This window comes from Pelodiscus sinensis, chromosome 14, assembly GCF_052426305.1.
Source record: "Pelodiscus sinensis isolate ZL-2025 chromosome 14, ASM5242630v1, whole genome shotgun sequence".
NCBI classification, from domain to species: Eukaryota; Metazoa; Chordata; order Testudines; family Trionychidae; genus Pelodiscus; species Pelodiscus sinensis.
Genome location: NC_143065.1, coordinates 5966268 through 5993444, shown reverse-complemented (window position 1 = coordinate 5993444; position 27177 = coordinate 5966268). Strand labels below are relative to the sequence as shown.

The 27177-nt window shown below is 46.7% G+C and overlaps 2 protein-coding genes and 1 long non-coding RNA gene across 6 annotated transcripts in view; 1 reads left to right on the top strand and 2 right to left on the bottom strand.

Moving 5' to 3' along the window:
* USP3 (ubiquitin specific peptidase 3) overlaps positions 1–5092 on the bottom strand; it is a 71917-nt gene extending 66825 nt beyond the window's left edge. Inside the window, exon 1 of one of the 3 annotated variants that reach the window (XM_075897641.2) lies at positions 4879–5092. In XM_075897641.2, the coding sequence (XP_075753756.1) occupies positions 4879–4945 (67 nt within the window). In that variant the 5' untranslated portion in view covers positions 4946–5092. Of the gene's footprint in view, positions 1–4354; positions 4595–4878 lie in introns of those variants that run through there. The other 2 variants (XM_089781910.1, XM_075897643.2) reach the window with 2 other exon arrangements.
* Positions 5092–15217, top strand: LOC149523574 (uncharacterized). The gene is made up of 2 exons (XR_016350641.1): positions 5092–5229; positions 11607–15217. It is a non-coding gene; the product is annotated as an uncharacterized LOC149523574 (long non-coding RNA).
* The window catches only part of LOC102456966 (inter-alpha-trypsin inhibitor-like), a 31351-nt gene continuing 17872 nt past the window's right edge, over positions 13699–27177 (bottom strand). For both annotated transcript variants that reach the window (XM_006126724.5, XM_006126725.5), the window contains 4 exons: positions 24159–24326; positions 18971–19018; positions 14878–14956; positions 13699–13968 (listed from right to left, as the gene is read on the bottom strand). In XM_006126724.5, the coding sequence (XP_006126786.3) occupies positions 13902–13968; positions 14878–14956; positions 18971–19018; positions 24159–24326 (362 nt within the window). In that variant the 3' untranslated portion in view covers positions 13699–13901. The remainder of the gene's footprint in view (positions 13969–14877; positions 14957–18970; positions 19019–24158; positions 24327–27177) is intronic.

The following is a 27177-nucleotide window of genomic DNA, read 5'->3' as shown; positions in this document are numbered from 1 at the left end:
GGCCTGGAGGAGCCCTCCAGAGATGGGCGGGACTAGTCCTCAGTGTTAATCTTGGCTTCTGAGGATAGAACAAGCAGCAATGGGCTTAAACTGCAGCAACGGAGGTTTAGGTCGGACATTAGGAAAAAGTTCCTACCTGTCAGGGTGGTCAAACACTGGAATAAATTGCCCAGGGAGGTTGTGGAATCCCCATCTCTGGAGATATTTAAGGGCAGGTTAGATAAATGTCTATCAGGGATGGTCTAGACAGTATTTGGTCCTGCCCATGAGGGCGGGGGGCTGGATTCGATGACCTCTCGAGGTTCCTTCCAGTCCTACTATTCTATGATTCTATAAGTAATTTGTACCTCCCATAATGGGCTTATGTTTTTACTGACTTTTAAATTTGGTGTATTGGCAATAAATGTTTCTTTATCCACTTGTTGGCAATTAATAATATGCTTTTGCTTTATCTGTCCAAATAACGTATATGAGATTTTGTTATTGTTTCTAGCAGGGATGTTAGATATAGTGTAATTGAACAGCCAAGTAACCGAAAACTTAGCAAGTTGTGTTACTATTCTATAGTCCCCAGAGGCAGGGCCAGCAGCCAGTGCACGCCCAGCCCAACTCCCGGGGAGCTCCCTGCCATCCCACACTTCTGCCTCTCTATCAGAGGCTGCAGCGCAGGGTGGCAGGCAGATGCCGGTCTGTGAGGGGAGCCAGTTTAAAAAAGCAGCTCCCTGCGCAGACCGGCTGCCCCATGCTACAGTCTCTGATGTAGAAGCAGCAGAACGGGGATGGGGTAGCAGCCCCTGTCTGTGGGAGGGTCAGAGCTTTCCATGGACATTGGCTGTCCCATGGGGAGCCACAATGCAGCAGCCTCTGTCCACAGCAGGTCTATGTTTGCTGCGGACAGAGGTTGCTCCATAGGATGCTGAGCTCTCCATGGAAAGCTAAGGCCTGTTGCAGACAGAACTGCTTCACAAGAGCCTCCCCTCCTCTCCCCTCCCATGCTGCTGCCTCTGATAGGGGGCAGGCGGGTCCACAGAGCCAGCAAGCACAGGTAGCTATCTTGAAAGCTGGCTCCCTGAACATATTGGCTCCCACCTGCCCCCCTCATCCTCCGCGCTGCTGCCTCTCTATCAGAGGCAGTAGCACTGGTTGGAAGGAGGGAGGCAAACCCGGTACTCCTGGGGAGCTGGATTTTAAGCCAGCTCCTCATGGGCACCAGCACCCCTCCCCCTTTGCTACCTCTGATACAGCAAGGAGAGGGGGGAAATGTGTGTAGTCAACAAGATTAACCAAGAAGCCTAGGCTTATTGGTTAATCATATAGTCGTCTACACAATGACATTCTTAGTCTCTAGGGTTTATTAAAAAGCATGAAGCTAGTGGGAGAGTGCTCCTGGATAAATCTAGTCAGTCTGTCGAGTGCACTTATAAATTTAGTAAGTCTCAAAGTGTTTAACTGCAGCCCATCTACTCCTTTCTGTAATAAGTCAGTTCAGCATCCAGGATAGCCTCTTCCCATAAGTGCTAGGTGGTGGACATGCACTTGCTTGACAAAAGAAAATCTACTGTAATAAATGAACTTCTTTCCTCAGGAAACAGAATGTCTGTCATCAAACTTCACCTTTCTGTATGAAATGAGACTTTCCATAAAATTAATGTTTTCTAAAATATTGGATTTTTTTTAGTTAAACATTTGCATTAAGAGTGTAGCATATTTTCAGCTTTGGTGTTATCATTTTGCTGGTGTTCTTTGAAGGGTAAACCTTAGTACCATATGTCAACACCATAAGGTGACAAATCCATCCACAAGGGCTTGATTGCCAGGTAAATAAATATACAGAAATGATCAAGTTTTCCTTGATGCACTCTCTCCCTCTAACAGGGCTGGGCAATAATCTTCAATGGGGGAGCCACTCCAAGAATTTCTAAGTCGTTGGGGCTTCACTTTTCTACAATATTAATGTCAGCCGTGTGAAGTCTAGGAGGGGATTCTGACCTGAGGCAGGGGTACAGGAGGAGGGGCAGGGAGGGAGTTTGGATGCAGGGGGGGATTGTTACTAGGGCAGTGGTGCAGAGGGGTTGGGTGCCTGGAGAGGGATGTGACCTGGAGTAGGGGGTTGGGGCACTGAAGGAGGTGCCTGGTGCACCTAGCTGGAAGGTGTTTACTGTAGGCATCTCTTAGTTGGGGGCCCATAAGGACCTTTGGGCAGGCTCCCTAGCTGTCGTGGCTACACACACTTCTCAAGGAGGCCAACTGCTGGAGCCATGGGATGTGTCTCTGCACAGCATGCACCCCTTGGAGCTGCAGGGTCTCAGTGCCCTGCCCCCACCCCCAGCACCACCCTCACAACCTCCCATTGGCCAGTTCCCCCCCCCCCAGGCCCACCCTGGACCGGGGCAGCTCTGGACACCCATAGCTGACCCTGCCTGCGACACTCCAGGCCCATGGCAGGCAAGGAACTGCTCCAGCCCCCAATGGTTAACCAGAACTAGTAAGCATCACTCATTAAGGATGATGCTTACTGTTTAACTTTTCACATCCCTAGCACAGGCAAACACAGTGGCTGTGTCTAGACTGGCATGATTTTCCACAAATGCTTTTAACAGAAAAGTTTTTCCGTTAAAAGCATTTGCGGAAAAGAGCATCTAGATTGGCACGGACGCTTTTGTGCAAAAGCACTTTTTGCGGAAAAGCGTCCATACCAATCTAGACGTGGTTTTGGCCCAAGAAGTTTCGCCATTGGGGCTTTTTTGCGCAAAACAGTTTTTACTGTCTACACTGGCCCTCTTGCACAAAAGCATTTGCGCAAGAGGGCTTATCCCTGAGTGGGAGCATCATAGTATTTGCACAAGAACACTGACAATCTTACATTAGATCGTCAATGTTCTTGCGCAAATTCAAGCGGCCAGCGTAAACAGCTGGCAAGTTTTTCCACTCTTTTGCGGAAAAACTTGACAGTCTAGATGCAGCCAGCGTGTAGCATATGGGGCTGCAGCAGCCAGGGAGGGAGCTTGCCTAAGGGTCCTGCTAGACAGCAGCAGGCTGAATCCACCCAGTGGGCCGTATTTTGCCAAGCCTGTCCTATAACTAATATTCTGCCTTATTCCACTGAAAAACAAACTTGTGTGTAAAAGCTAAAGCTTTACATTGCAAAATAACTGGTTTTAGCACAGAAAGAAGCTGAACTACCACATCTTAGCTCCAGGAAATGCCAATCATAAAAGAACTCAAGCAAACTACAGAATGATCCCACACTAAAACATGTATGCAATAGGACAAAGAATAAACATCATTCCCACATTCAAGAAAACAACTAAAGACTTAATTTAACATTTCACTGTTCCATGGACTAATCTCTCAAATGAAGCTTTCCCCACAGCATCGACCACATCTTATTGTAATAAATACACCTACAGCAATATATTAAAGTGCTAGGGGTTTTTTCCGGTTTGTTTTTAAATGATAAACACAGTAAACTAAACATGTTTACAATCGATACACAGAAGAATATAAACTACCATCAGAAGTCATTTGTTTGAAAAAAAACAGCAATCATTGTGATTCCAGTACCAGGTTGAACTTAAAACAACTTGGGCAGAGAAATGGTACTGAAGAAATACTACAAATGTCCCAGCTACATGTTTGTGTTATTAAAGTGATGTGCAGGGCACAGTGGTGTCTGGTACATCCCACTCGCAGCATCCCTCTAGAATATGCAAGTGTTTGTTTATACCGTGTAGATTTAGACACAGAGATCACACTCGACTTTATGACAATAATCACCCCTCTCTCTACTCGCGCCTTCAAGCTCTCTAACACTGCGGTGTCCTATGCTCATCCGAGCCAAATCCTCCAACCCCCGGGCAAAAACAAACGTGTGAAAATGAAGATAAAGCTTCTTATCCTAAGCAGCTAATTTTACACTGCGACACTCCCAGGCCCCTTTCTCCACACACCTCGGCGCTCGGGGAGCGAACAAAAGGGGCTCACAGAGAGCCTGGCCGAGCAGCCCGCGGGGGAGAGTCTCCCGGCCCATCGGCAGAGCCCGCTGGACCCTGCGCAGAGCCAGACAAAGCTCCGCGGGAGGGGCCAGGGCAGCCGGGACAGCGGGCCACGCGGGACCCGGGGCGGCAGCAGCAGGACGCCCCGCACGGAGCTGCCCCGGTGGGGGGCGGTTGGCGCTGCGGAGCCGCCTCCTCTCGCCGCCCGGAGGGGAAGAGGGGCCCCCGCCCGCCCCAACCCCTCACCCGGGAGCGGGGAACAAAGGGGCCCCGCTGAGGAGGCGGCTCCGGGCTCGCTCCCGGGGGCCGGCGGCGCCACCTAGGCCGCGGGGCCCGTGCGGGCCGCGCCGCCCACTCACCGCTGCAGCACCAGGAGGAGGGCGAGCCCTGCGGGAAGCGGGCCGAGGCGGGCGCGATGCAGACGCTGGAGCCGAGGTGCGGGCACTCCATGGCGCGCGCGGGCGGGCGGCTCCTACAGCAACTGCGCCGCGCTCACAACAGCCATCTTACAGCCAGCGCCGCGATCCGCCCGCCGGGCCTTCCGCGCCGCCCTCCCGTCCGCGCCGCCGCGCTCCGCCCGCCGGGCCTTGCGCGCCGCCCTCCCGTCCGCGCCGCCGCGTTCCACCCGCCGGGCTTTGCGCGCCGCCCTCCCGTCCGCGCCGCCGCGTTCCACCCGCCGGGCCTTGCGCGCCGCCCTCCCGTCCGCCGAGTCTTGCGCGCCGCCCTCCCATCCGCGCCGCCGCGCTCCACCCGCCGGGCCTTGCGCGCCGCCCTCCCGTCCGCCGAGTCCTGCGCGCCGCCCTCCCGTCCGCGCCGCCGCGCTCCACCCGCCGGGCTTTGCGCGCCACCTTCCCGTCGGACAACAGGAAACCCACTCACTTGCCTTTCCGAGCGATCCGCGCCGGGCTTTGGGGCCGCCCGCCGCGCGTTTCTGGCTCTCGCGGCAGCATCAACGGCGGCGACGGGGCAAATAGCAGCCCCGCAACGGCACACAAGCTCCGCCCACATTCCGCTCTAGGCGGGGAGAGCCCGGCCGGCGCCGACGGAGAGAAGCCACGTGAGCTGCCAGCCAGCGGGCCCCCAGCGCCTGCACGTTAAGGCCGGCCCCGAGGCGCGCCGCGGGCGGAGAGTGGGGGGGTCGCTGCCCCCGAGCCCCACAACGGCGGGAAACTGCTGCAGCCGCAGTCCCGAGGCGCTCCCGGCAGGGCTGCTACGTGCCCCGCTGCGGAGGAAGGTGAAAACCCGCCTGCTGCCAGCGTGAGCTGAGGGGAAATTCCTTCCCGCCCCCGCTGAGCGCTTCAGGGGCGCCTCCCCGCGGTGCGGGTGAAGACGGCCGGCCCCCCACCGGGCTTCCCCGCCTCCCCCTGCAGCCCAGCTGAGCTGCACGCAGGGTTCCTGGCTCCCATCCTCCCCACAGCCCCGCTGGGCCATGCGCGGGGTCCCAACCGCACCCACAGCCCCGCTGAGCCCTGTGCCACCCCCACCCACTTGCCTCACACCAGGCTCCTGCATCCCTCCACAGTGCACCAGGGCTCCCTGATCCTGGAACATGCATGGTCCTTCTGGACCACAGATGTTGCCAGATCAGAGAGTTCAGGTTCATGGAGGTGCAACCTGTACAGCCTATTGGATGAAGTGTCCATTTTAAAGAGAAGCAGATGTCATTAAGTACATAGACATTTCTATTGCTCTGTCTTTCAGTGTGCAATAGCCGTGATGGAAATCACATCCTATACGGACTTCCCAGTTTAATTGTGTTATTTCATAACTTTTAAAGGTTAATTTTGTACTCCTGCAAGGCAACAACAAAACAAATTTGAAATCCTCTAATCCCAAAACAGCTACAGAATGTTAATACAATTTTCCCTCTCATACTGCCTCTTTTTAATATGCCTGACCTGGCGGGACCACATCTTGGAGAGGAGATTTTTTTATTTTAGCCTCCCTCCCATTTTGTCCTTGGACTGAGCTGAGACTACCAACCAGATGATCAGTTATAATAATTTAGCTTTGCAATGCACACATCTGACCACCAACTACTGAATTGACATGCAAACACATTCTATATGCTCCTCTGAAGTGTTTATATAGGTTCAAACAGTCATCAGGTGGGCACAATTTTCAATCAGCAATTATTAACCTGATCTGGCATGGAACTCATTATTAAAAGCCAAAGAAGTTCCATATACTCACCATCCTGCAGACCTATGCACAGATGTAGACTTGACCTTCCTGAAGTAGAACTTTAACTCCCCACAAACTGCCGATTAATGAATAGTTGAATATAAAGAAGTTGAGGAGAAAAACTTTCTAAAATGTGTGGATGAACAGCCATATGAGGGTATGTCTACACTGTGGCAGTATTTCGGGATGCTTCTGAAATAGCATATTCTGCATGTTGATAGTGCACCCATTATTTCAAAATATCTTTCCCTGCGGATTAAGGGATGTTTCGGAATAGTGCTCTATTTCTTAATGTGATGCTGTGTAGACAGTGCCAAATTTCAAAATAAGCTATTTCAAAATACACTAGAAATAAGCTACACAATTTGAGCTACAGCTGCAGTGTGGACGTACCTAGGAGAACTAAATTCTATCCTTATTCTTTTTTAAGCCAAGTGGCTAGCAAGTGCCCTTCTCCAGCCTACACCACTATACTCATGTCTAGTCTGGTCACTTTGCTCCTTCTCTAGCTCAACACATTGGATCTTTCAGCAGTTCAGCAAGTAAATCCTCCTCTTACCTACCTCACTCTTATCTTTTGTTCAATCAAGACACCATTTTTTGTTCCTATGCAGTCAAATCCCTCCTCCAAACCACCACACAGTTTCCCTTCCTATCACAGATCTTCTCCATCACAGCAGCCAGTATTCCCCCACCCCCCACATTGTCTACATGACTCCTGTTTTCAGCTCTCTTCCTCCATTTTAGCAGCTGTGTATCACTTTTACTCTGCCTTTAAATTTTCCCTGTTCCTCTCAGGTGATGTGTTCTTCCACTAACCTGATCAAGATATCTTTCTTTCAGCCCATCTCTTGTGCCCTTTCTTTGGCTCGCCCAGGTTATGTCTACACTGCAGGTTATTCTTGAGAAAAGGTACACAAATTGCGAACCCCAATTTGAGTACCTTTTTCTGATTCTTTTTTCAGAAGAGGCTTTTTCAATATTTGGCCCATCTACACGGGGCCAAATGTGGGAAAAACCTCTTTTGGAAGAGCCCTTATTCCTCATAAAATGAGGAATACAGGGCTTCCGAAAGAGTACGCCTGCTTTTTCAGAAACTGATTAGAAAAAGCGAATGTATTCCTTGTATTCCTTGGACACAGCAGAGTTTTTCTGGGATAGAAACTTTCAGACTTTGGTTATTACACTTTATTTCCCATTGATTTTTATTTAATCAGCTGGCTCTCTAGAGAAGACTCAATCTTCCCCCTCCCCCCCGCGGGAAAGCCAGCCAGCTTTCCCTGCCGCGGAGGGGAGGGGGGGATCAGCTGGCTCTCTAGAGAAGGCTCGATCCCCCCTCCACCCTGTGGGGAAGCCGGCCAGCTTTTCCTGCTGCCGGGGGGAAGGAAATCAGCTGGCTCTCTGGAGAAGGCACACAGCCAGCTTCCCCTGCTGTGGCTGATTCCTCCGTGCCCCCCCCCCCCCCCCGGGAAGCTGGCACCTGGTTTCTCCGGGGCAACCCCTGCTCCCGCAGCAGGGGAAGCTGGCACCTGCCCCCCCAGGTGCGGGGAATCCCCCTTCCCCCCGCACGCCTCTCCCAGGACTGGCCGTGACTCCCCTGTACACTGCAGGGAACGCGTGCTCTTGGGCACGGTGCTCCTCACAGCAAGGTAAGGCATTTCCAGAAGGGGAGGGGGAAATGAAAGTGTAGCAGGGGCAGCAGGGTCCAGGAATTTGGCTCCCCATCAACTTGGCGCCCTAGGCGGCTGCCTAGTTCGCCTATAGGCACGGGCTGCCCCTGGATAGCTTGCATGTAGACCCTGATCTTGTGAGCAAGAACCAGCCAGCCAGGTACCCAGAAGAGGGTGCTCTTACCCCCTGAGCTCTGCAGTAGCTATATGAAATACTTAAGGAACAGGAGACGTAAGCCAGGAGTGAGTCCAAGGGCTGTTGAGCTTTGTCCTCTAGACTATCAGCACAAGTACACTGCTTTCATAAATGTGCCTCATTCTCTGTCTTCTAATACGGGTCAATTGTGGCAATGGCAGGTCTTGAAAATAGAACATTGCTCTTGTTCCATAGGTGTAATTAGAACTACATATTAATAGCATGGGTCACTTCTTTAGGTGTGGGGGGCGGGGAAAGGAAGTAATGTCTTGGTGTTGTAGACCTTCACGTGGTTATATGGTAGGGAGTTGTCACTGTCTCCTTAGACATACAGGCTACGTCTACATTGGCCCCTTTTCCGGAAGGGGCATGTTAATTTCAGCGATCGTAATAGGGAAATCCGCGGGGGATTTAAATATCCCCCGCGGCATTTAAATAAAAATGTCCGCCGCTTTTTCCCGGCTTTTAGAAAAGCCGGAAAAGAGCGTCTACACTGGCCCTGATCCTCCGGAAAAAGCGCCCTTTTCCGGAGGATCTTATTCCTACTTCAACGTAGGAATAAGATCCTCCGGAAAAGGGCGCTTTTTCCGGAGGATCGGGGCCAGTGTAGACGCTCTTTTCCGGCTTTTTTAAAAGCCGGGAAAAAGCGGCGGACATTTTTATTTAAATGCCGCGGGGGATATTTAAATCCCCCGCGGATTTCCCTATTACGATCGCTGAAATTAACATGCCCCTTCCGGAAAAGGGGCCAATGTAGACGTAGCCACAGAGACATACCAATCAAATGACTGATAAGAGCCCAGGAGATGGAGTTCAGCCTGTATCAAGCGGAAGAGATCTGATGGTAAGATAAGTTGTATGGTATCCAGTGCTAATGAATTTCAGCTGGATGCATTACAGTGGTTAAAGTTGTGGGCTACTGATGGGGCCATAGAAGCTTTAAGGGAAGGGAAGTGGCATATCAAAGAATAGAGAAAAAGCAGAAGTAAATAAGATTTTTTTTAATTAAAATTTAGAGATGTTAAAGTGTACTCATGAATGTGGTTAACTGATGGTAGTTATTCAGGGAGGGTGGTCGGAATTTACTGCTGAGGTGTCCTCACAGATCTCTGGCTGATGATAACCAGAAGGCTGCTTGCGTGTGTGCCGTGATGACTTGTGCACTTAGTCTCCACAGCAGACCCCAAGAGAGCCCCCAAAGACTACAAACCAGATAAGGATCTAAGATGCCAGGCTAGGTTTATTGTAAAGCGAAGTACAGTAATAGTTGTCAGTAGACTCTACTGAACCACTGCGCATATGTACTTGCCACAATGAAATGACTCAGTCAGTGGGAAATTTCCAGTGCCCCCTAGGTCATACAAAGACTGTCCCCCTAAAACACCACTTTATATACAGGTACAACAAGTCATACCTCACTTCTGATGTATCAGGTTGCCACCCTCTGATGCCACTTAGATACCACCCATCACCCTGTACCTCATGGTTTGATTAGTGTGACGACGCGTTGCTTCTCCAGGATACAGCACAGCATAGATGTAATCTGGTTACAGGGCAGGCCAAGGATGCCTCAGCCCCCCTTGAGACGGGGGAGCCTGGGCCCCTAAACCCCAGCCCGTTGTCTAGGCTGCTTCCTCCATGATACCAGCCAGAAACCTAACTAACTCACTGCCAGCCCTGCCCCCAGCCAGGACTCCACTCCCCTTCTTCCCATTGTTCCGCTCCCTGGGAGATAACTGGTCAGACAGGTGCAAAGCCCCCTTGCATAATGACTCATTCCCTGCCCTGCTGGGCCGTGCTGCAGACAGCAGCCAGTGGAGGTCACTCACAACCCACTGCCCAGCATAGCAACCAGCAAGGTACCTCCACTATGTCACAATTAGATCATTTCTATCCATCATGCTGTCATTTTAGACCCTTTCCTGAACATGAGACTGTATCTGTGAGGAGTGGGTACCAAGGTCTTTTTTCATGAGCTTGTGATATGTGCTTTCCACTTATGACCAGTAGCAATTATTGTTCTGCACCTGGGCCTATTACCAATTAGTGTTTTGCACTCTCAGCCCTGTTTGTGCAAAGTACTGTGAGCTGGGGCCTGCCTCTTGCTCACAACTTAGCTTTGCTTTGTTACTCCTGTGAAGACAACTTCAGAGTATCTGACCATGGCTCACAGAACCCGTTTTATTCCTTGTGTCTAGCCTAACTGGCCACTAAGCTAGCATGAGCAGCAGTAAGACTGGTAACAATGACACCAGCTGCAGGACTTGAATGTGTATGTGTGTGAATGAATGAATATGCTGATTTCTATACTGATTTTCTATTGCAATAAATGTGGCATATTGCCTTTTACCTGTGAAAAAGACCTCATGTGTTTCTTATAAGCATAACACCTTAGTCATCTCTTTGATGTGGGCATACCATGGATTTATATAGAGGGAATAAATATTCTGTCATTTTCTATCCCTTTCTCAATTATTTCCAAAATTCTGTTTGCTTTTTTGACTGCCATTTCACATTGAATTGATGTTTTCAGAGAATTATCTGCAATAACTCAGAGATCTCTCTTGAATGGTAACAGCTAATTTGATACATATAGTTGTGTTTATGGTTCCCAATATGCATTACTTTGCATTTATCTAAATTAAAATTATACACCTTTTTTTGCACAGTCACCCAGTTTTGTGAATATGTTGAATAGGATTGGCCACAGTACGGACAGCTATGGGTCGCCACTAATTATCTCTCTCAATTGTGATAACTTTGTTTACTGTCTTTTAACCAGTTATCAATCCATGAAAGGACTTTCCCTCTTATCCCATGATAGTTTACTTTACATAAGAGCCTTTGGTGAAGGAGTTTGTTGAAGGCTTTCTGGAAATCTAAGTACACTGAATCCCCCTTATCCACATGCTTGTTTACCTTCCTCAAAAAATTCTAGTAGATTGTGGAGGCATGATTTCCTTTTACAGAAACCATGTTGACTTTTCCCTAACAAATTATGTTCATCTATGTGTCTGACAATTCTGTTATTTACTATAGTTTCAACCAATTTCCCCATTACTGAAGTTAGATTTACCAGCCTGTAATTGCCAGGGTCACCTCTAGCACCCTTTTAAAAAATGGGTGTCACATTAGCTATCCTCCTGTCATTTGGTACAGAAGGGGTGTGTCTAGACTGGAAGCATGAAGCAGACTAAAGGAAATTTATATGTGGTAAGAGAATTTGAGGCCATCTCTTATTTACAGTGGGTTAGCCCATAGTATGTTTACTCTGAAAACTATTCACAGGAATGTGTCTTGTGAATAGTTTTCTATTTTAGAAAAAGTATAATGTGAATTCACATTTAGATATAAGAAGGTGATGCTTCTGTACTTTCTAGTGACTGTTCTCTTGCAGCAAATACTTACTTTAAAGAAAATCAGTCATTTGATTTAAAGTTTGGCTTAAATAAACTTTTTAAATAAATTTCCTGCTTCTACATTGTTTTTACCAATAAATGCTTTTGTCCAAATATTCTATTAGTCTTTAAGGTGTCACAGGACTCCTCATTGTTTTTGCAGATACAGAACAACACGACTACCCCTCAGACTTCCTGCTTCTGGAACATAAAGGTCACAAATGAGTGATAAGAAATAATACAGGCAGGCAGGCAACATAGAAGGCCATAATGTAATGGTTCAGCAATCTGAAGGTTTGTATTGTGTCAATACAAGTGTACTGGAGGAAAAAACCAGTAGAGTTTAAACAGTAACAAGTAAAGCTGAACATTGTAATAACAGGTCAGTAAGATCAGAGGCTTTGCCTGTTGCATTTCAGTACTTCTGAACCTTGCATTCCTATGCTTTCTCTCATTTTTGGCTGTGTTTGATTGTATTCTGCACTGCACCTCGACAATTGACACAGGTATAGCTGATGACTAAGGGTTACAGCACCATTTAATACTGCAGATTATTTTGGAACTAACACTTCAAAGATTCTCTGATGAAGAGTTTGGAAAGCATCTCATACAGTGCACTACTGAGTCACAAGAAATCATGGGAGAACATTATCTTGCTGTCCCACACAAGTGACTCAAATTAACATTAATGGAAATTCTGTATGTACATGAAGGAGAGAACAGATTCACTAAAAGCAGCTCTGGTCCAGTTACCCACAAAATCTTAAACTATTTGACTAAGCTCAGTGGAGTTATTCTTTATTTCCAGCTATGTAATTAAAAACAGGGTTTAGTTCAGGAAATACGGTTTTTGAGGAAAGTTACCACTACTTCACCCTGACACTAAGCTATTGGGTTTCTTTTATATCTCCCTCAAAAAGGATGAGAATTCTCCCACGCTTTGGACCAGAAAAGTAGAATGTACAAACCCCAGTACACATTGTCATGCCTTCCCATGCTTTATGAAAATGTACTTATGAACATGCATAACTCAAAGATGCTTTAGACAAAATATCTCATGTAACACATCAATTTTACAGTTAGTTTGCTAAATGTGTATATCCTATTTTTGCACATGTATCGTTCTTGTATGTGAAGTTAGAAATATGAAGAGTGGATTTGTTTATCATTCTTAATGTGCTAATAAAGGCCATTATTGATGATCCAGAAATTTGGTGATCAAGTCAACAAGCTGTGAATAGTCTTGTTTGTCCTATAAGACCAAACTGTGGTTGGTCCTAGAAAGACACGTGGTCAGGCCACCTGATCCTGAAACCAATTTTGGATCTGGTACTTTTCCACTCGTGCTGAGAAAAGTTTGAACTGATCTCAAAGAATTCTTGCCTTGAGCAAAAGGGATATAAGGTGCAGGGGGGAACGGGGCGGGTGACCATTTTGCGGGGCCCAGGGCAGCCCAATTTTGTGGGGGACCCCCCCTTTGCCACGGCACATGCGGGGGGCCCAGGGCGGCTGCCCCGCTCGTCCTGCCCTATATCTGCCCCTGGGGGGGGGGAGACCACCAAACAGGGAAGGTACCAGAAGACCACCCCCAAATTACCACATGAGATGCCTGCTAAGTAATATATACATGAACAGGGGGAAGGATCAGGCCCAAGCTAGGAGACTACTTAGCTTCTGAAAGAGATGAGTAGAACAACTACTTTAGGTTAAGAATGTGCATGAAACAAATTTCTTAGTGGATTAGGATTAGTTGGCTTTTTTGTTTAATTTAGAAAATTACTTTGTTTAGATGGTTTTCCCTTGCAACCGCTTAAATCCTACTTTTTGTACTTCATAAAAACATTGTAATCATCAAGCCTAGTGTAAATAATTATTTGGGATGGGAGAGCACTCTCTGTGCATCTCTCTCTTCCACTGATAAAGAGGGCAAACTTAGGAGCTTTCTCTGCGTTACACTTTTACATAGGATAAGATGGATTTGTTTGGGATTTTCATTCCTTTCTGGTGTTTGGTTTCCTGGGTGCTGAGTCCTTATAGCTGAGCCCTCCCAGAGGTGAACTGGTTCAGTGTCTGTGTTGCTCTGCAGAGAGGCAGTAACCCCAACTCTGTGCCTTGGCTGTGGGAGACCGGAGCTTCTGGCCCAGCAGGACAGGATGGTTGGCAACCCAAGAGGACAGGAAGGCAGCATCAGTGGCTTGATTAGCACACCAGGGACAACCCCAAGGGGGTTTCTATCATCCAGCCTGTCACACACATTTCATAGGTTCTTTATAAAATTTATTACCAAAAAAGGAAGACTATACAGTCTGTTGGTATGATTAGACCTGATTTTTCCCAGAAGCAAAATGTTTTGGGGAAGGACAAAGTATAAACAGTATTACATGTAACAAAACAATATGATACAAATCAGGGAATTCACTACATTAATCAAAGGAAATAAGAAGGTTTCTCTTCCTGGTTAGTACATTTCTATATTAGACATGGTTTTATTTTGCTTCTCTTCTCTGACTGTATATTTCTTCACACTGGACAATTAAGAGAGAGGGATTAAATTAGCTCAACCGTTTCATTGTAGGTTCATTTTCTTTTCCAAACCAATCCATATGTTTAAAACTGTCCCCTAATTTTCTCATTGTTTTACATAAGCCAACAGAATCCTTTATAAAAGTATGTGGGCTGAGTGTGTTATGCCAGCAGCACACTCAGGGGCCATGAGTCAGTTAATAGAGATATTTACAAGTAAAATAAATACATTGGGGATGAATGTGGGCTAAAGATATGCAGCTGCTGAAAAAGTCTTGTTTTTTAGCTTCTGTGGTTTTTTCTTTTGTTTTGTTGTTTTTTAGCTCCAGAACAAAGTAAATTAAGTCTGATTTGTTAAGAAAAGCATGCGTATGGATCCTGGACTGAATTAAGCAGGCTTTGTTTGAAATCTAGGAATTTATTAGTTTAAATTTTCCTTTTTTCAATAGCTTTGCTTCATGAGTAGAAATATACAGGAGCAAGAAATACCACCTATGGGATACGTCTACCTGTTCCCATAGACTGTTTAGCCTAATGAATTAAAGCCCAGATCTTCAATGGTATTTAGCTTGTTAACTTGCACTGAAATCAGTGGAAGTTAGTAGCCTAAATACCTTCGAGGTTTGCACTTAAGTGTCCCCTCTGAATGATCCAGTATTTAAAACCTGATAACGTTGTACTCATTAAAAATTCCCCTTCTAGATAATACCTGATAATACAGTTGACCATTTACTGAACATTATCTAATCCAAATTATTTCATATGTGAACAAGAAAACAAGTGGGACTAGAACAACTCAGTCATGCAAAGATGTTGGGGAAGGTCATTTTTGGTTTGCTTTTATCCCCTTGATTTACAATATCTCATATAATATCCAAACACCTGTATTGAATGGAATATAAAAATCTTACATTTTCTTAAGGCAAATGGCAAGTGTGGATATTAAGATAACTGCTGCAGTACATCCCACAGTGATTCCAAGCACCAAGCCTGCAGGAAAATTAGTGTCTGGTTAATGAGAGAACAGATTTCACCAATGACAGAGACAGAACAGAAGGCAGAATGTCAGAGAAAGTGGCCAGATTGTGTTGCTTTCCACTGCAGCCCGTGCATGAGTAAGTTCAGGGCATAGCTGGTGCAGTGCCATCTCTCCACAAATGCCTTTGTCTTGTGTTACTTCTGCTAGTGGCCGAAGCAGCCCCTCTACATATGATTTCTCAAGTATAGTGGACATACTTCTTTGGTACCTTATTGCACATCAGGTGTCCTGTCTCACAGCATTTGGACAGTATGAGAACTGTCACCTACCAAGGAAAGGCAGGTCAGTGCCAGAATTTGGACTTGTACTAGAATGGAACAGCTATGATATTAACAGACAGTGGCAACAAGGAGGTTATTCATGTTCTGGAGTCTAAAGATGAGATTGGTTCCCTCCATTGCCCTGGAAAAAGGAAACAAAGCATTCTTCTCTCCCTCTGGAAACCCACTCAACCAGAACAGCATATGGTGCCAAGCCAGCAAGCAACCATGACCTGTAGCATGTTCTCCTTAAGACCTGGTGCATTTCTGATCAAGTAACAGTTTGAATAGGGTAGCAGCTATGAAAGGGAGATACTACTGCTTGAGATGCAGCTAGCATGTACCATGTGGTGGGGAAAAAGACGAGAAGGACCCACAGCCTCAAAGCTCTTATGGTACGTCTACACAGCAGGGCTAAAGTCAAATTAAGTTACGCAACTTCAGCTATGTCAATTGCGTAGCTGAAGTCAAAATAGCTTAATTTGGCTTTTGGTGCTGTCTACACAGCAGGAAGTCGAAGGAAGAACATTCTTCCTTCAACTTCCCTTGCTCTTTGGGTGCGTCTAGACTGGCAAGATTTTCACGCTCCCACTCAGGGATAAGCCCTCTTGCGCAAGAATACTTGTGCAAGAGGGCCAGCGTAGACTGGCACCTTAATTTTTTGCGCAAGAAAGCCCGATGGCTAAAATGGCCATTGGAGCTTTCTTGCGCAAAAGCGCGTCTAGATTGGCACGGATGCTTTTTCGCAAAAGCACTTTTTGCGCAAAAGCATCTTTGCCAATCTAGACACTCTTTTGCGGAAATACTTTTAACGGAAAAGCTTTTCCGTTAAAAGTATTTCCGAAAAATCATGCCAGTCTAAACGCAGCCCTTGTGAAATGAGGATTACTAGGAGTTGGAGTAAGAAGTCCTGTAGCTCCACGTGTCCAAATAAAGGTTTATAGCATAGATACGCACCGTCTACAGCTTCAGAAGGGGTAGTAGAGTTAGTCTGTAACAGGAAAAACTTAAACAACAAATAGTCTGGTAGCACTTTAAAGACTAACAAAACATGTAAATGAATCGTGAGCACAGCCCACTTTTGCAGATGACTGGAAGTGAGCTGAAGAAGTGGGCTGTGCCCACGAAAGCTCATGATACCATCTACATGTTTTGTTAGTCTTTAAAGTGCAACCAAACTGTTGTTTTTTAGAGGTCTATTAAGAATATATGCCCATGATGATGGACACAGTTCAGTCAGTAACATGGGATTCCCCACTGTCCCCTAGGCTGGGCAAAGAGTTAAGTCATTTGTAAACTGAGACAAACTATCTTTGATATACACCTTTGATATATCATCTTACGTGTTAACGACATGTTTGTACCCTTGCCTTGTGCTTTCCTCCTGACATTTCATACAAAGCATTCCTATTCGCCACCTGTTATTGTGTTTTCACTCCTGATATTTTGGGCAAAATATCACTATTCATCACTTTTGTCAAACTATTTCATCATGTGCTAGGTTGGGGTGTCCTTGTACTGTCCTGGTGGAATGTATTTACATGGTCCGTGTAGTCGAGCGGTGCTAGCAGGACTGGTGCCGAGTTCGTGTTCCCCGGATACTGACTTGAAGGCAAACAGCTGCTTTTGACAAGGCCTGTCTGTTACTCATAATGCAACTCTTGCTCATTTTGGTTCAAGCCTTACACCAGACCCATGCTTCAGGCTCTTTCTATCTCCAACAGAAGCAAAGCTTCCTCCTGCCTTCAGAGCTGTGCATGTGCCCATAGCACTGGAAGTAGTGAGGGGGCAAGAATGCCAGGGGAATTCATGGGGTATGATCACCCCACACAACATCGCAATTATGCAGAAGGGCCTTGCCTGGTAGTGACCCAGTCAGCAAGGGAGGGGATCAGCCATGGAACAGGTCATCTGTGGGATACACAGCATCCTGGGCGAGAGGATTTCTTGCTTTTGGGGGCTGAGCAGCAGGTTTGCCCTTAAGCATGTCAGATTAGATACCCTGCATACCTGAAACAATGCTTCTCTTTGGATTTCTCTGCAAGCCCTTCAGAACGGTGCCCCTATCTCAATTTTCCAAGACCTCAGCTCTGGAGTCCAGCATGATTCTGCCAGTTCTGCGTATTCCCATGAGTGTGTATAGAGGTTCAGCATCAAACAGTATGAGAAACAGGAAGTTGGAAGAGTCAAAGCAGATTAAACAAAAGATCTGCACTGGAAAATCCCATACTCCAGGGCTGTGTCTAGACTGGCCAGTTTTTCCGGAAAATCAGCCGCTTTTCCAGAAAAACTTGCCAGCTGTCTACACTGGCAGCTTGAATTTCCGCAAAAGCACTGACTTCCTACTGTAAGAAACCAGTGCTTCTTGCAGAAATACTATTCTGCTCCTGTTTAGGCAAAAGTCCCTTTTGCGCAAAGCTTTTGCGCAAAAGGGCCAGTGTAGACAGCTCCAATTTGTTTTCCGCAAAAAAGCCCCGATCGCGAAAATGGCGATCGGGGCTTTTTTGCGGAAAAGCACGTCTAGATTGGCACGGACGCTTTTCCGCAAAAAGTGCTTTTGCAGAAAAGCGTCCATGCCAATCTAGACGCTCTGTTCCAAAAATGCTTTTAATGGAAAACTTTGCCATTTAAAGCATTTCCAGAAAAACATGCCAATCTAGACGCAACCCAGTAGTCAGGGCACTTACCTGAAGGTGGCAGATTCCCATACAATTCTTGACTCCTTTTCAGGCAGAGGGGAGCTTTAAATTGACAGTCTCCCACATCCTGGGTGAGTGAGTATCCTAACTAGATTAAAGGTTGTAAGGGGGCACCTCCTTCCCCACTCACAGGTCATTTTGTTTTGGGGCCTACAAGCCATTTAAGAGGCTGCCTAATTTCCCCGTTTGTGGATCATTAGAACTAACTGCATCCTAGTCTTGGAGACTATCTCTAAGAGTGATGGGGCTTAGCACACACCCTTCCGGTCACCATCTCCATTGGGAGCCTTAGGCGGCTGCCACTCTAGGATGCTGGTTTTGTGGATTGCACTATAAGGTGCTTAGCTCTGCATAGAGAGCCAAGGCACCTAACTCAGACTTTGTGGATTGCTGTGTTGCTTCTCTGAGTTTCTGGGCCCCTAAAAGCCAGGTGCCATGGCATTCAGCATTGCAACATCTACACCCTTTCATGGATCTGAACCAAATCAACCAGGCAGATGGGTCAATTGTTTTTAAATGACCTTTGTTAATTTAGTGAGATTATATTTATGATTAACATATATGAATTTTAACCTGCATCTCGTCATAGAATCATAGAGCTGGAAGAAACCTCAGAAGGCCATCAAATCCAGCCCCCTGCCCAAGGCAGGACCAATCCCAATTAAATCAACCCAGCCAGGGCTTTGTCAAGCCGAGACTTAACACCTCTAGGGATGGAGATTCCACCACCTCCCCAGGTAACCCATTCCAGTGCTTCACCACCCTCCTAGTGAAATAGTTTTTCCTAATATCCAACCTAGACCTCCCCCACTGTAACTTTAGGTCATTGTAATTTCAATTATGTCACTCCCCTATCATTGTGGGAATGTAATAGGCAATCATTATGGCTTTCTGGAATGGTTGGCTGCCACTGGAATTCCTTACTTCTAGAATAAAGGAAGGCAAACAACTGCTTCAGAGGGCATGCACTGGTGAATTACTATTAAATAAAAAAATGCTCGCTTACCTACATCAGTTCCTTCATCTTCCTTTCCCGTTTGTTCACAGGCAGGACCTAAAAATGAATTGATTGTTATTTTTAGATCCTTTTTCATTGCAATCCCAATTCATTAAAGCACTTGCTCACCTTTATCCAGTTGCTTATGTGCTTTCCTGAAACATGGTTTTTATTAATAAAACAGAAAAGCTAAAGAAGTTTCTTCATCAGCTCAAATGTAGCCAGACTGAGCTTGTAGAACAGTCTCTAGTCCAGGGATGGGCAAGAGACAGCTCTGCAGGCAGGATTTGGCCCTCCAATCCTTTTAATCCAGCCCATGGCCCATCCCTGTGGCTCTCTGCACTGTGGGAAAGGGAGGTGAAACCGGCCAATGGGAGCTGAGAGATTTTGCAGAGAGTGGATGGGTGCAGCACAATTTCTCAGCTCCCATTGGCCAGTTTCCAGCTAATAGAAGCAGAGAGGTTTTGTTGGGGGTGGGAGCAATTTGTGAACACACACACCACAGCACAGAGAGCCACCTGCAACAAAGTGCTCTGGGGGTGCTATCAGGCAGGGAAGCCTGCCTGAGAGTGCTGCTGTCTGGGAGCTGCTTAGGTAAATGCCTCCTAGCCAGAGCCTGTCTCTGGCACCCCACCCACCTCTGACTCTCCTCCCCAGGCCAGAATCTTCTCCTGCACCCAAATCCCCTCCCAGACCCTCGACCCCAATTCTATTCCTCAGGGCACAGCCCCCTCCTTCACCCAAGCTCCCTCTCAGACCCCACACCATCTCCTGCACCCCAGTCCTCTACCCAAACTCCCTCTGCACCCAACTTCCATCCCAGATCCTATACCCTCTCTCTAGAAAAGTGCTGCCCTTGACAATTTACCAAAATCTTGGAGGGGACTCCCATCAGAAATTACTGCCCACCCCTGCTCTAGTGGTCAAGGTAAGTTGCAAATGCTTGAGCAAGTTTGATTCCACCCAGCAAAGAGCAGTGGTGCTTTCACAAGTGATCAAATACATGAAATTGCAAAAGGACAATATTAATGTTGCACACTGGGTATGCTCATAATGCAACCTCTTTGCCTGGAAAATATCCACGTTGAATATTCGGAAGGAGAAGGAAGCTTTACAAATAACTTGCCAATGGATGAATAAAATTTGGATTGCTGGAGAGAATCTGACAAGAAAGGTTAGTTAGATTGATGCGGGCAAGGAATTCAGGTGTTTTATACAAAAAACACATGCAAACCTTCTGTAATACATACTATTTGATTTAGAACTGGATCCTACTAGCCTTACTTAGACTGTAAGGTAACATTTTAAAAGCAACAATCTAATTAAAATGATGGCTAAAGAAAATTATATGGGGGCTATGCAATAGGCTTGCACAGGGATCAATGTTTCTTTACAATGTAACCCTAAGAATCAATGCTACAGCTTAAAAACATCTGCTGAGCACAGCACAACACAACTCCTACCATAATTAAAGACCTATGCATAATTTTCTGCTTTAGCATACGTGCAGGCAGCTACCATAAACTTCAACAGAAGCCATCCATGAATATCCGAGGCCAGCAATTGGCCCCAATTTGGTAGCACTCTGCATATTCAGAGTATTTACACTAAAAGAAGCAAAATATACAAAGGTGAGCTTCATGATAGTTTGTGTCTATTGTGTTTTTCAGCAATTTGAACGAGGGGATGACTACATTTGGGAGAAGCACAGGTAACTTTGGCAATAATAGGAGCCTCATCATTCTACATCAGGGACTAGAAGATTTACCAGGCATTCCTTGTGTCCTTAACTCTAATAAGTTTTGTTTTTCTTCATTTAAATCATTGTTCTGGATGGGGCTGGGTATGAACGGTTCACTATGCAGGATGCCCTGGGGAAAAAGGACAACCTCACCCGCCCCCTCCTCCCTCACTGCAAGTTAGGGCCAGATGCTTGTCCATGGCCACTGCTGTTTCAGTGGACACAGCTGAGGAAGAGGTGCATACAGACAAACAGACACAAACAGATACACTCACTGAAATAAATAGTAGATAGCTGTTCTTTCCTCCCCTCACCCCCTACTGGCTCAATGGGTTTATAGCTGTTCTGGTCCCCATCACTGGCCCTCTTGCTGCCCTGATGTGGTCATTCTGCAGCGTAATTCCGTACTGCTAGACTCCTCCCTTTCCACTTTATGATAAACAATCAAATTCCATGCACATCTCATTATCCTAGCACCACCAAACCCTGACCTTGCTTTATATTATGAGAAAAGGAAGCTGCATGCCAAATTTGGTGGTCCTAGCTCTTACCATTTAGGAGGAGCTCTTGATCAAACTGGCTCACAGATGGACAGACAGATAGATGCACATTTCTAAAATATATAGTAAGAAGAAGATATGCAGCAGCCACAATAATAAGCCACATTCTGGTGCTAGTGTTATTTATTGCTTAGGCAGTTCCAAGAATGACCACCTGAGGTCAGTCAAAGTGTCAGTTCTCTAATACTTCCATATAAAACAAATAGAAGGACATTAAGGGTATGTCTACACTATAGTACAAGGTCGAATTAAGACATGCAACTTCAGCTATGTTAATTGTGTAGCTGAAGTTGAAGAATGTTAACTTGACTTTTGGTACTGTCCACACTGCAGGAACTCTCCCTTCTACTTAGAATCATGGAATCATAAAGCTGGAAGAGACCTCAGGAGGTCGTCAAGTCCAGCCCCCTGTCCAAGGCAGAACCAATCCCAACTAAATCAACCCAGCCAGGGCTTTGTCAAGCTGACACTTAAACACCTCTAGGGATGGAGATTCCACCACCTCCCGAGGTAACCCATTCCACTGCTTCACCACCCTCCTAGTGAAATAGTTTTTCCTAATATCCAACCTGGACCTCTCCCACTGCAACTTTAGACTATTGTTCCTTGTTCTGCCATCCGTCACTACTGTGTACAGCCTTTTTCCATCCTCTTTGGAACCTCCCTTCAGGAAGTTGAAGGCTGCTCTCAAATCCCCCCTCACTCTTCTCTTCTCCAGACTAAACAAACCCAAATCCTTTAGTCTCTCCTCACAGGTCATGTGCTATAGCACCCTAATCATTTTGGTCACCCTCCACTGGACCCTCTCCAATGTGTCCACATCCTTTCTATAGTGGGTGGCCCAGAACTGGACACAATATTTTAGTTGTGGTCTCACCAGAGGAGAATAAAGGGGAATAATCACTTCTCTGGATCTTCTGGCAATGCTCCTCCTAATGCACCCCAATTTGCCATTAGCCTTGTGGGCTACAAGGGCACACTGTTGACTCTCATCCAGCTTCTCATCCACTGTAATCCCCAGGTCCTTTTCTGCAGAACTGCTACTTAGCCACTAGGTCCCCAGCCTGTAACAATACTTGGGATTCTTCCATCCCAAGTGCTGGACTCTGCACTTGTCCTTGTTGAACCTCATCAGATTTCTTTTGGCCCAATCTTCTAATCTGTCCAGGTCACTCTGGACCCTATCCCTGCCCTCCAGCATATCTACCTCTCCCCCTACCTTAGTGTCATCTGCAAACTTGCTGAGGGTGCAATCCATCCCCTCATCCAGGTCATAAATAAAGATGTTGAACAAAACTGGTCCAAGAACTTATCCTTGGGTCACTCTGCTAGAAACCGACCACTAACCTGACATTAAGCCGTTGATCACTACCTGTTGGGCCTGACAGACTTCCCTTACTCCTTGTAGAAGCCGGACTACCAGCATTGACTGAAGCACCCTTCTCAGTTTGAATTAGCTGTCTTAACTAGACCCGCCAATTCAAACCCTGGAAGATCGAGAATGGCAGCTTCGATTGTTCTCTGCTGTGTAGACATACCCTACGGTTGTAAAGTCAGGCACTCAAAAAAACGTTAATTCAGATTCCTGTGCATATCCATTATAATACAGTTTTAATTACATCACTTCATGCCATATTCCACAGGAGTTCTGCCTCATTCAATGGATAGGATTAATTTTGCTCAATAAATCAAGACTGCATAGGAAATTGTGCTATTGTGTATAAGACTATTGGCCTTATTGCTGTAGAAGTTGGAAATTAGAGGACAGCAGGAAGAAAAATGGGAGTCACTTGCTTATGGCAGTTGAATGCTACCCTGGAGAAGTAGATTCTATCCCTGCCTCTGGCACAGATGTCTATGTGATGCTGGACAAGTCACGTAAACCAAAAGCTTTCATAGATGGCCACTTAGATTTTTATTTATAGATGCCCAACTTGAGACATCTGAGATCTGATTTGCAGAAGAGCCAAGCACTCACAATTGCAACTGTACTCTGACTAAATCAGGTTCTAGGCATCTCAAACTGAGCATCCAAAATGAAAAGACCCTTGACAATTTTGGCCTTCATCTCTCTCTGTACCTCAGTTTTAAATCTGTACAATGTGGAGAATATTTTTCTATATCACAATGGGGGGGAGGTGTGAAGCTAAGTTTGTTTGTATTTGTGAAGCACTCAGAAATGATAGATATGAATGTCATAAAAATGATTAAATTAATTCTTTGCCTTGGGTCACCGTATCAAGCAGTACTGAATGACACCTACGATGTACAATTTCAGCCTAAACAGTTAAAGTTTGTCTAAGTCAGTGGTCCCCAACCTTTAGAGGCTCCTGGGCGCCTGGAGGCGGGGCCACTCACGCACCGGGCGCCCGGGGGATGGGGCCACCCATGCGCCGGGCACCTGGGGGCGGGGCCGCGCGTCCTGGGGCACGCCAGGGGCAGGGATGCCCTTGCACCTGGCGCCGGCATGTGCGCCGGGGCTGGGGTCGCCCGAGCGCTTTGTGCCGTGGGCCCGGGGCCGGCACCAGTGCTGCACACCCGCATGTGCCCCGGGGCTGGGGCCGCCCGAGCGCCGCGCACCAGGCGCCGGTGCGTGTCGCGCGCCTGGGGCCGGCGCCTCCAGTTCGCCGTGTGCCGGGGGTGGGACCGGCCCAGGTTGTCGGTGGGCGCACACAAATGCCCCGGTGGGTGCCATGGCGCCCGCGGGCACCGCGTTGGGGACCACTGGTCTAAGTTATCAACATCTGAAAATGGAGTTTTATAATGGAACATAGTAGGCAGCCTTAGCAATTGGCAGTGCTACTTGCTTTGCCTATAGCAAGTCATATCTACTCAGGGCAGTGGATAGTAGATACCCAAATCTCTATCAGGTACCACAGAATGCACTTGTACATACCCTGAGCACACTTTTGGCAACAGGTTGTCTCATTAACAAATCTGTTTCCATTTCCTGCACAACCTCCATAAATGAAGGTCCTACACTTCTTCAGCGTATGATCAAAATACCACAACAAGTACGTTCCTTTACAATGTCCAAGATCCTTCTCCAAGAGGCAAACACGGTCTGTATAGAGAACAAAAAGTTAAAATCAGAACATAGGAGATACTGTAAATCATAGGAACAGCCCTATTGGATCAGGCCAAAGGTGTATCTAGCCCATTATCCTGTCTTCTGATGGTGGTCAATGCCAGGTGCCCCAGAGGGAATGAACAGAACAGAGAATCACCTCACCAAATGATTTATTTCCTGTTTCTCATTCCCAGCTTCTGACAAACAGAGGCTTGGAACATTATCCCAGCTAATGCCATTGATGGACCTATCTTCCATGAATTGATCTAGTTCCTTTTTTAACCCTTTTATAGTCTTGGCCTTCACAACATCCTCTGGCAAGGTGTTCCAAAGGCTGACTACACGTTGTGTGAAAAAGTGCTTCCTTTTGTTTGATTTAAATCTGCCTGTTAATTTCATGTGATGACCCCTAGTTCTTCTGCAACTCTTTGAATCAGACAAATTTGTTTTCTTTCTTTCTGATCTGCTTAGCATCATAATTTAAAATAAAAGAATTCACACACAAAAACTCTGAATTCAATGTGATATGCTCAGTTTTTACTAACTACTGGCCAACATATGCAACAATAAAGCCCCTTAACTAGAATACATTCCTCGGTCAATCTTATCCCCAAATATTTTTATGGAGGGGCTGTGCATTTCTTCTCTGGGAGAATATCAAATATGGGCTCTGGCAGACTGGTTTGTTATCTATAAGAAAGCCAGGGTTACTTATCATAGATATACTTAAGAAAGTAGATACACAACAGATTTGATTATCTTAAATGTAGGTGTATAATGGGCCAAAGTCTACTCAGTTACAAGCTTTGGTTCAATGAGGTTGCACAGGTAACGAAGGGCATAATTTTAGTCTTGTGAGTTAGTAGGAACCAATTCCATGATGTAGTGTGAGACTTAAAAGTCTCATTTACTGGTCTAGACCTGTTGCGCATATGCAGCAATGTGGCATAGTAGCTAGGACAGTGACCTAAGAAATCTGGGTTTGGTTCCTGACTCTGCTGATCTGGTGTGACTTTGGGCAGGTCATTGTACTAGGGAGTATTCTTGTCTATTTAAATTTTAAGTTGGGAGTAAAAACTATCTCATGTTTAGATAGCAGTCCCCCAATCTCAGCTGAGAGTTCTAGGTGAAATTTTAAAATATAACAATGTATGGGGGAGGGAAAGGGAGCTATTTTCCTTCAGGTAAAGACAGTAGCATTGCATATTTTAAGAAAGGGTGAGAATGCTAAGTGACATGCCCAATTCACAATGTCTATCCCTGGTTAAGAATCTAAGCCTAATGTACTTAAAGATTTCTTGGTGCTATTACAAACAAATTGTTTATAACAGCTTTTTTAAACTACAATATTATACATTACAGGCTTTTCCTATCCTAAAAACAGGTTTCAGTAAAAAATTGCATGTGTGATAACCATAGAATCACAGAATATTAGAACTGGAAGGGACCTTGAGAGATCAAATCCAGTCCCCTGCCCTCACAGCAGGACCAAGTACCATCTAGATCAGGGGTCTCCAAACTACGGCCCGCGGGCCGGATGCGGCCCGCGAGGCCCTCTCATCCGGCCCGTGGAGACTGTGACGGGGAAGAAACTCCCCGCACTAACAGCCCCTCCCCTGGAGAAGCGCCGAGCGGCGCAGCGCCGCGGAGCTGGGGCGGGGAAGAAACTCCCCACACTGACAGCACCTCCCCCGGAGAAGCGCCGAGCGGCGCAGCGCAGCGGAGCCCAGGGGAAAGCCCACGGGGAGGGGAGCGAGGGCGCACAGCCGCAGGCGCGGCAGGCGAGGAAGGCGGCAGGACCCAGGAGGAGAAGGGGCAGGGACGCCAGGGTGAGCGGCACGCCCCGTGCGTGCCGGCTCAAAAGGGGGAGGGGCCGGAAGGACAGGGGCGGCCGGCACTCACTTTCTTTTGGGCAGGCAGCCAGGAGAGGGAAGCCGGAGGAGCCAGCGGGACGGAGGAGGGACTCTGGACCCGCGCAGCCCTTGCCCTGGGCAGCGAGACTCCCCGGCCGGGGGTGCGGGGGATCGGAGCCGCCAACGGACGGCCACACGCCCTGCGGACCGACGGCCGAGCCCGGGCTCTGCGCGTCCCTCACAGCAAGAGGGGTTGGGACTTGGCGTGGACAATTGCTCCCTATTGGCCAGTGCGTTCTTATCCTATTGGCTAGCTCTCTCATGAGGTCACTAGTGGGCTGGGCTCTATTTTGGCATCCAGGAAACAATTTCACCATTCACACTAATACAGGTGTTCATGTGTAGTGTATCAATGTGTTATTAAATAATAACTGAATAAAATAATATTAAATAAATAATTAAAAACAACATCCATGTTTTGATTGTTTTTTATTTGGACCTCAAGTGTGTAGTCGGCCCCCGAACTGCTCTTTGATAGTTAATGCGGCCCTCGGGCAGAAAAGTTTGGAGACCCCTGATCTAGATCATCCCTGATAGATGTCTATCAAACTTGCTCTTAAATATCTCCAGTGATGGAGATTCCACAACCTCCCTAGGCAATTTATTCCAGTGTTTAACCACCCTGACCATTAGGAAGATTTTCCTAATGTCCAACCTAAACCTTCCTTGCTGCAGTTTAAGCCCATTGTTTCTTGTTTGGCATCATCAGATGCCAAAGAGAACATTTCCCCCCTCCTTGTGACACCATTTTAAGTACTTGAAAACTGATATCATGTCCTCTCTCCATCTTCTCTTTTCCAAACTAAACAAGCCCAATTCTTTCAGCCTTCCCTCATAGCTCATGTTTTCTAGGCCTTTAATCATTTCTGTTGCTCTTCTCTGGACCTTCTCCAGTTTCTCCACATCTTTCTTGAAATGTGGTGCCCAGAACT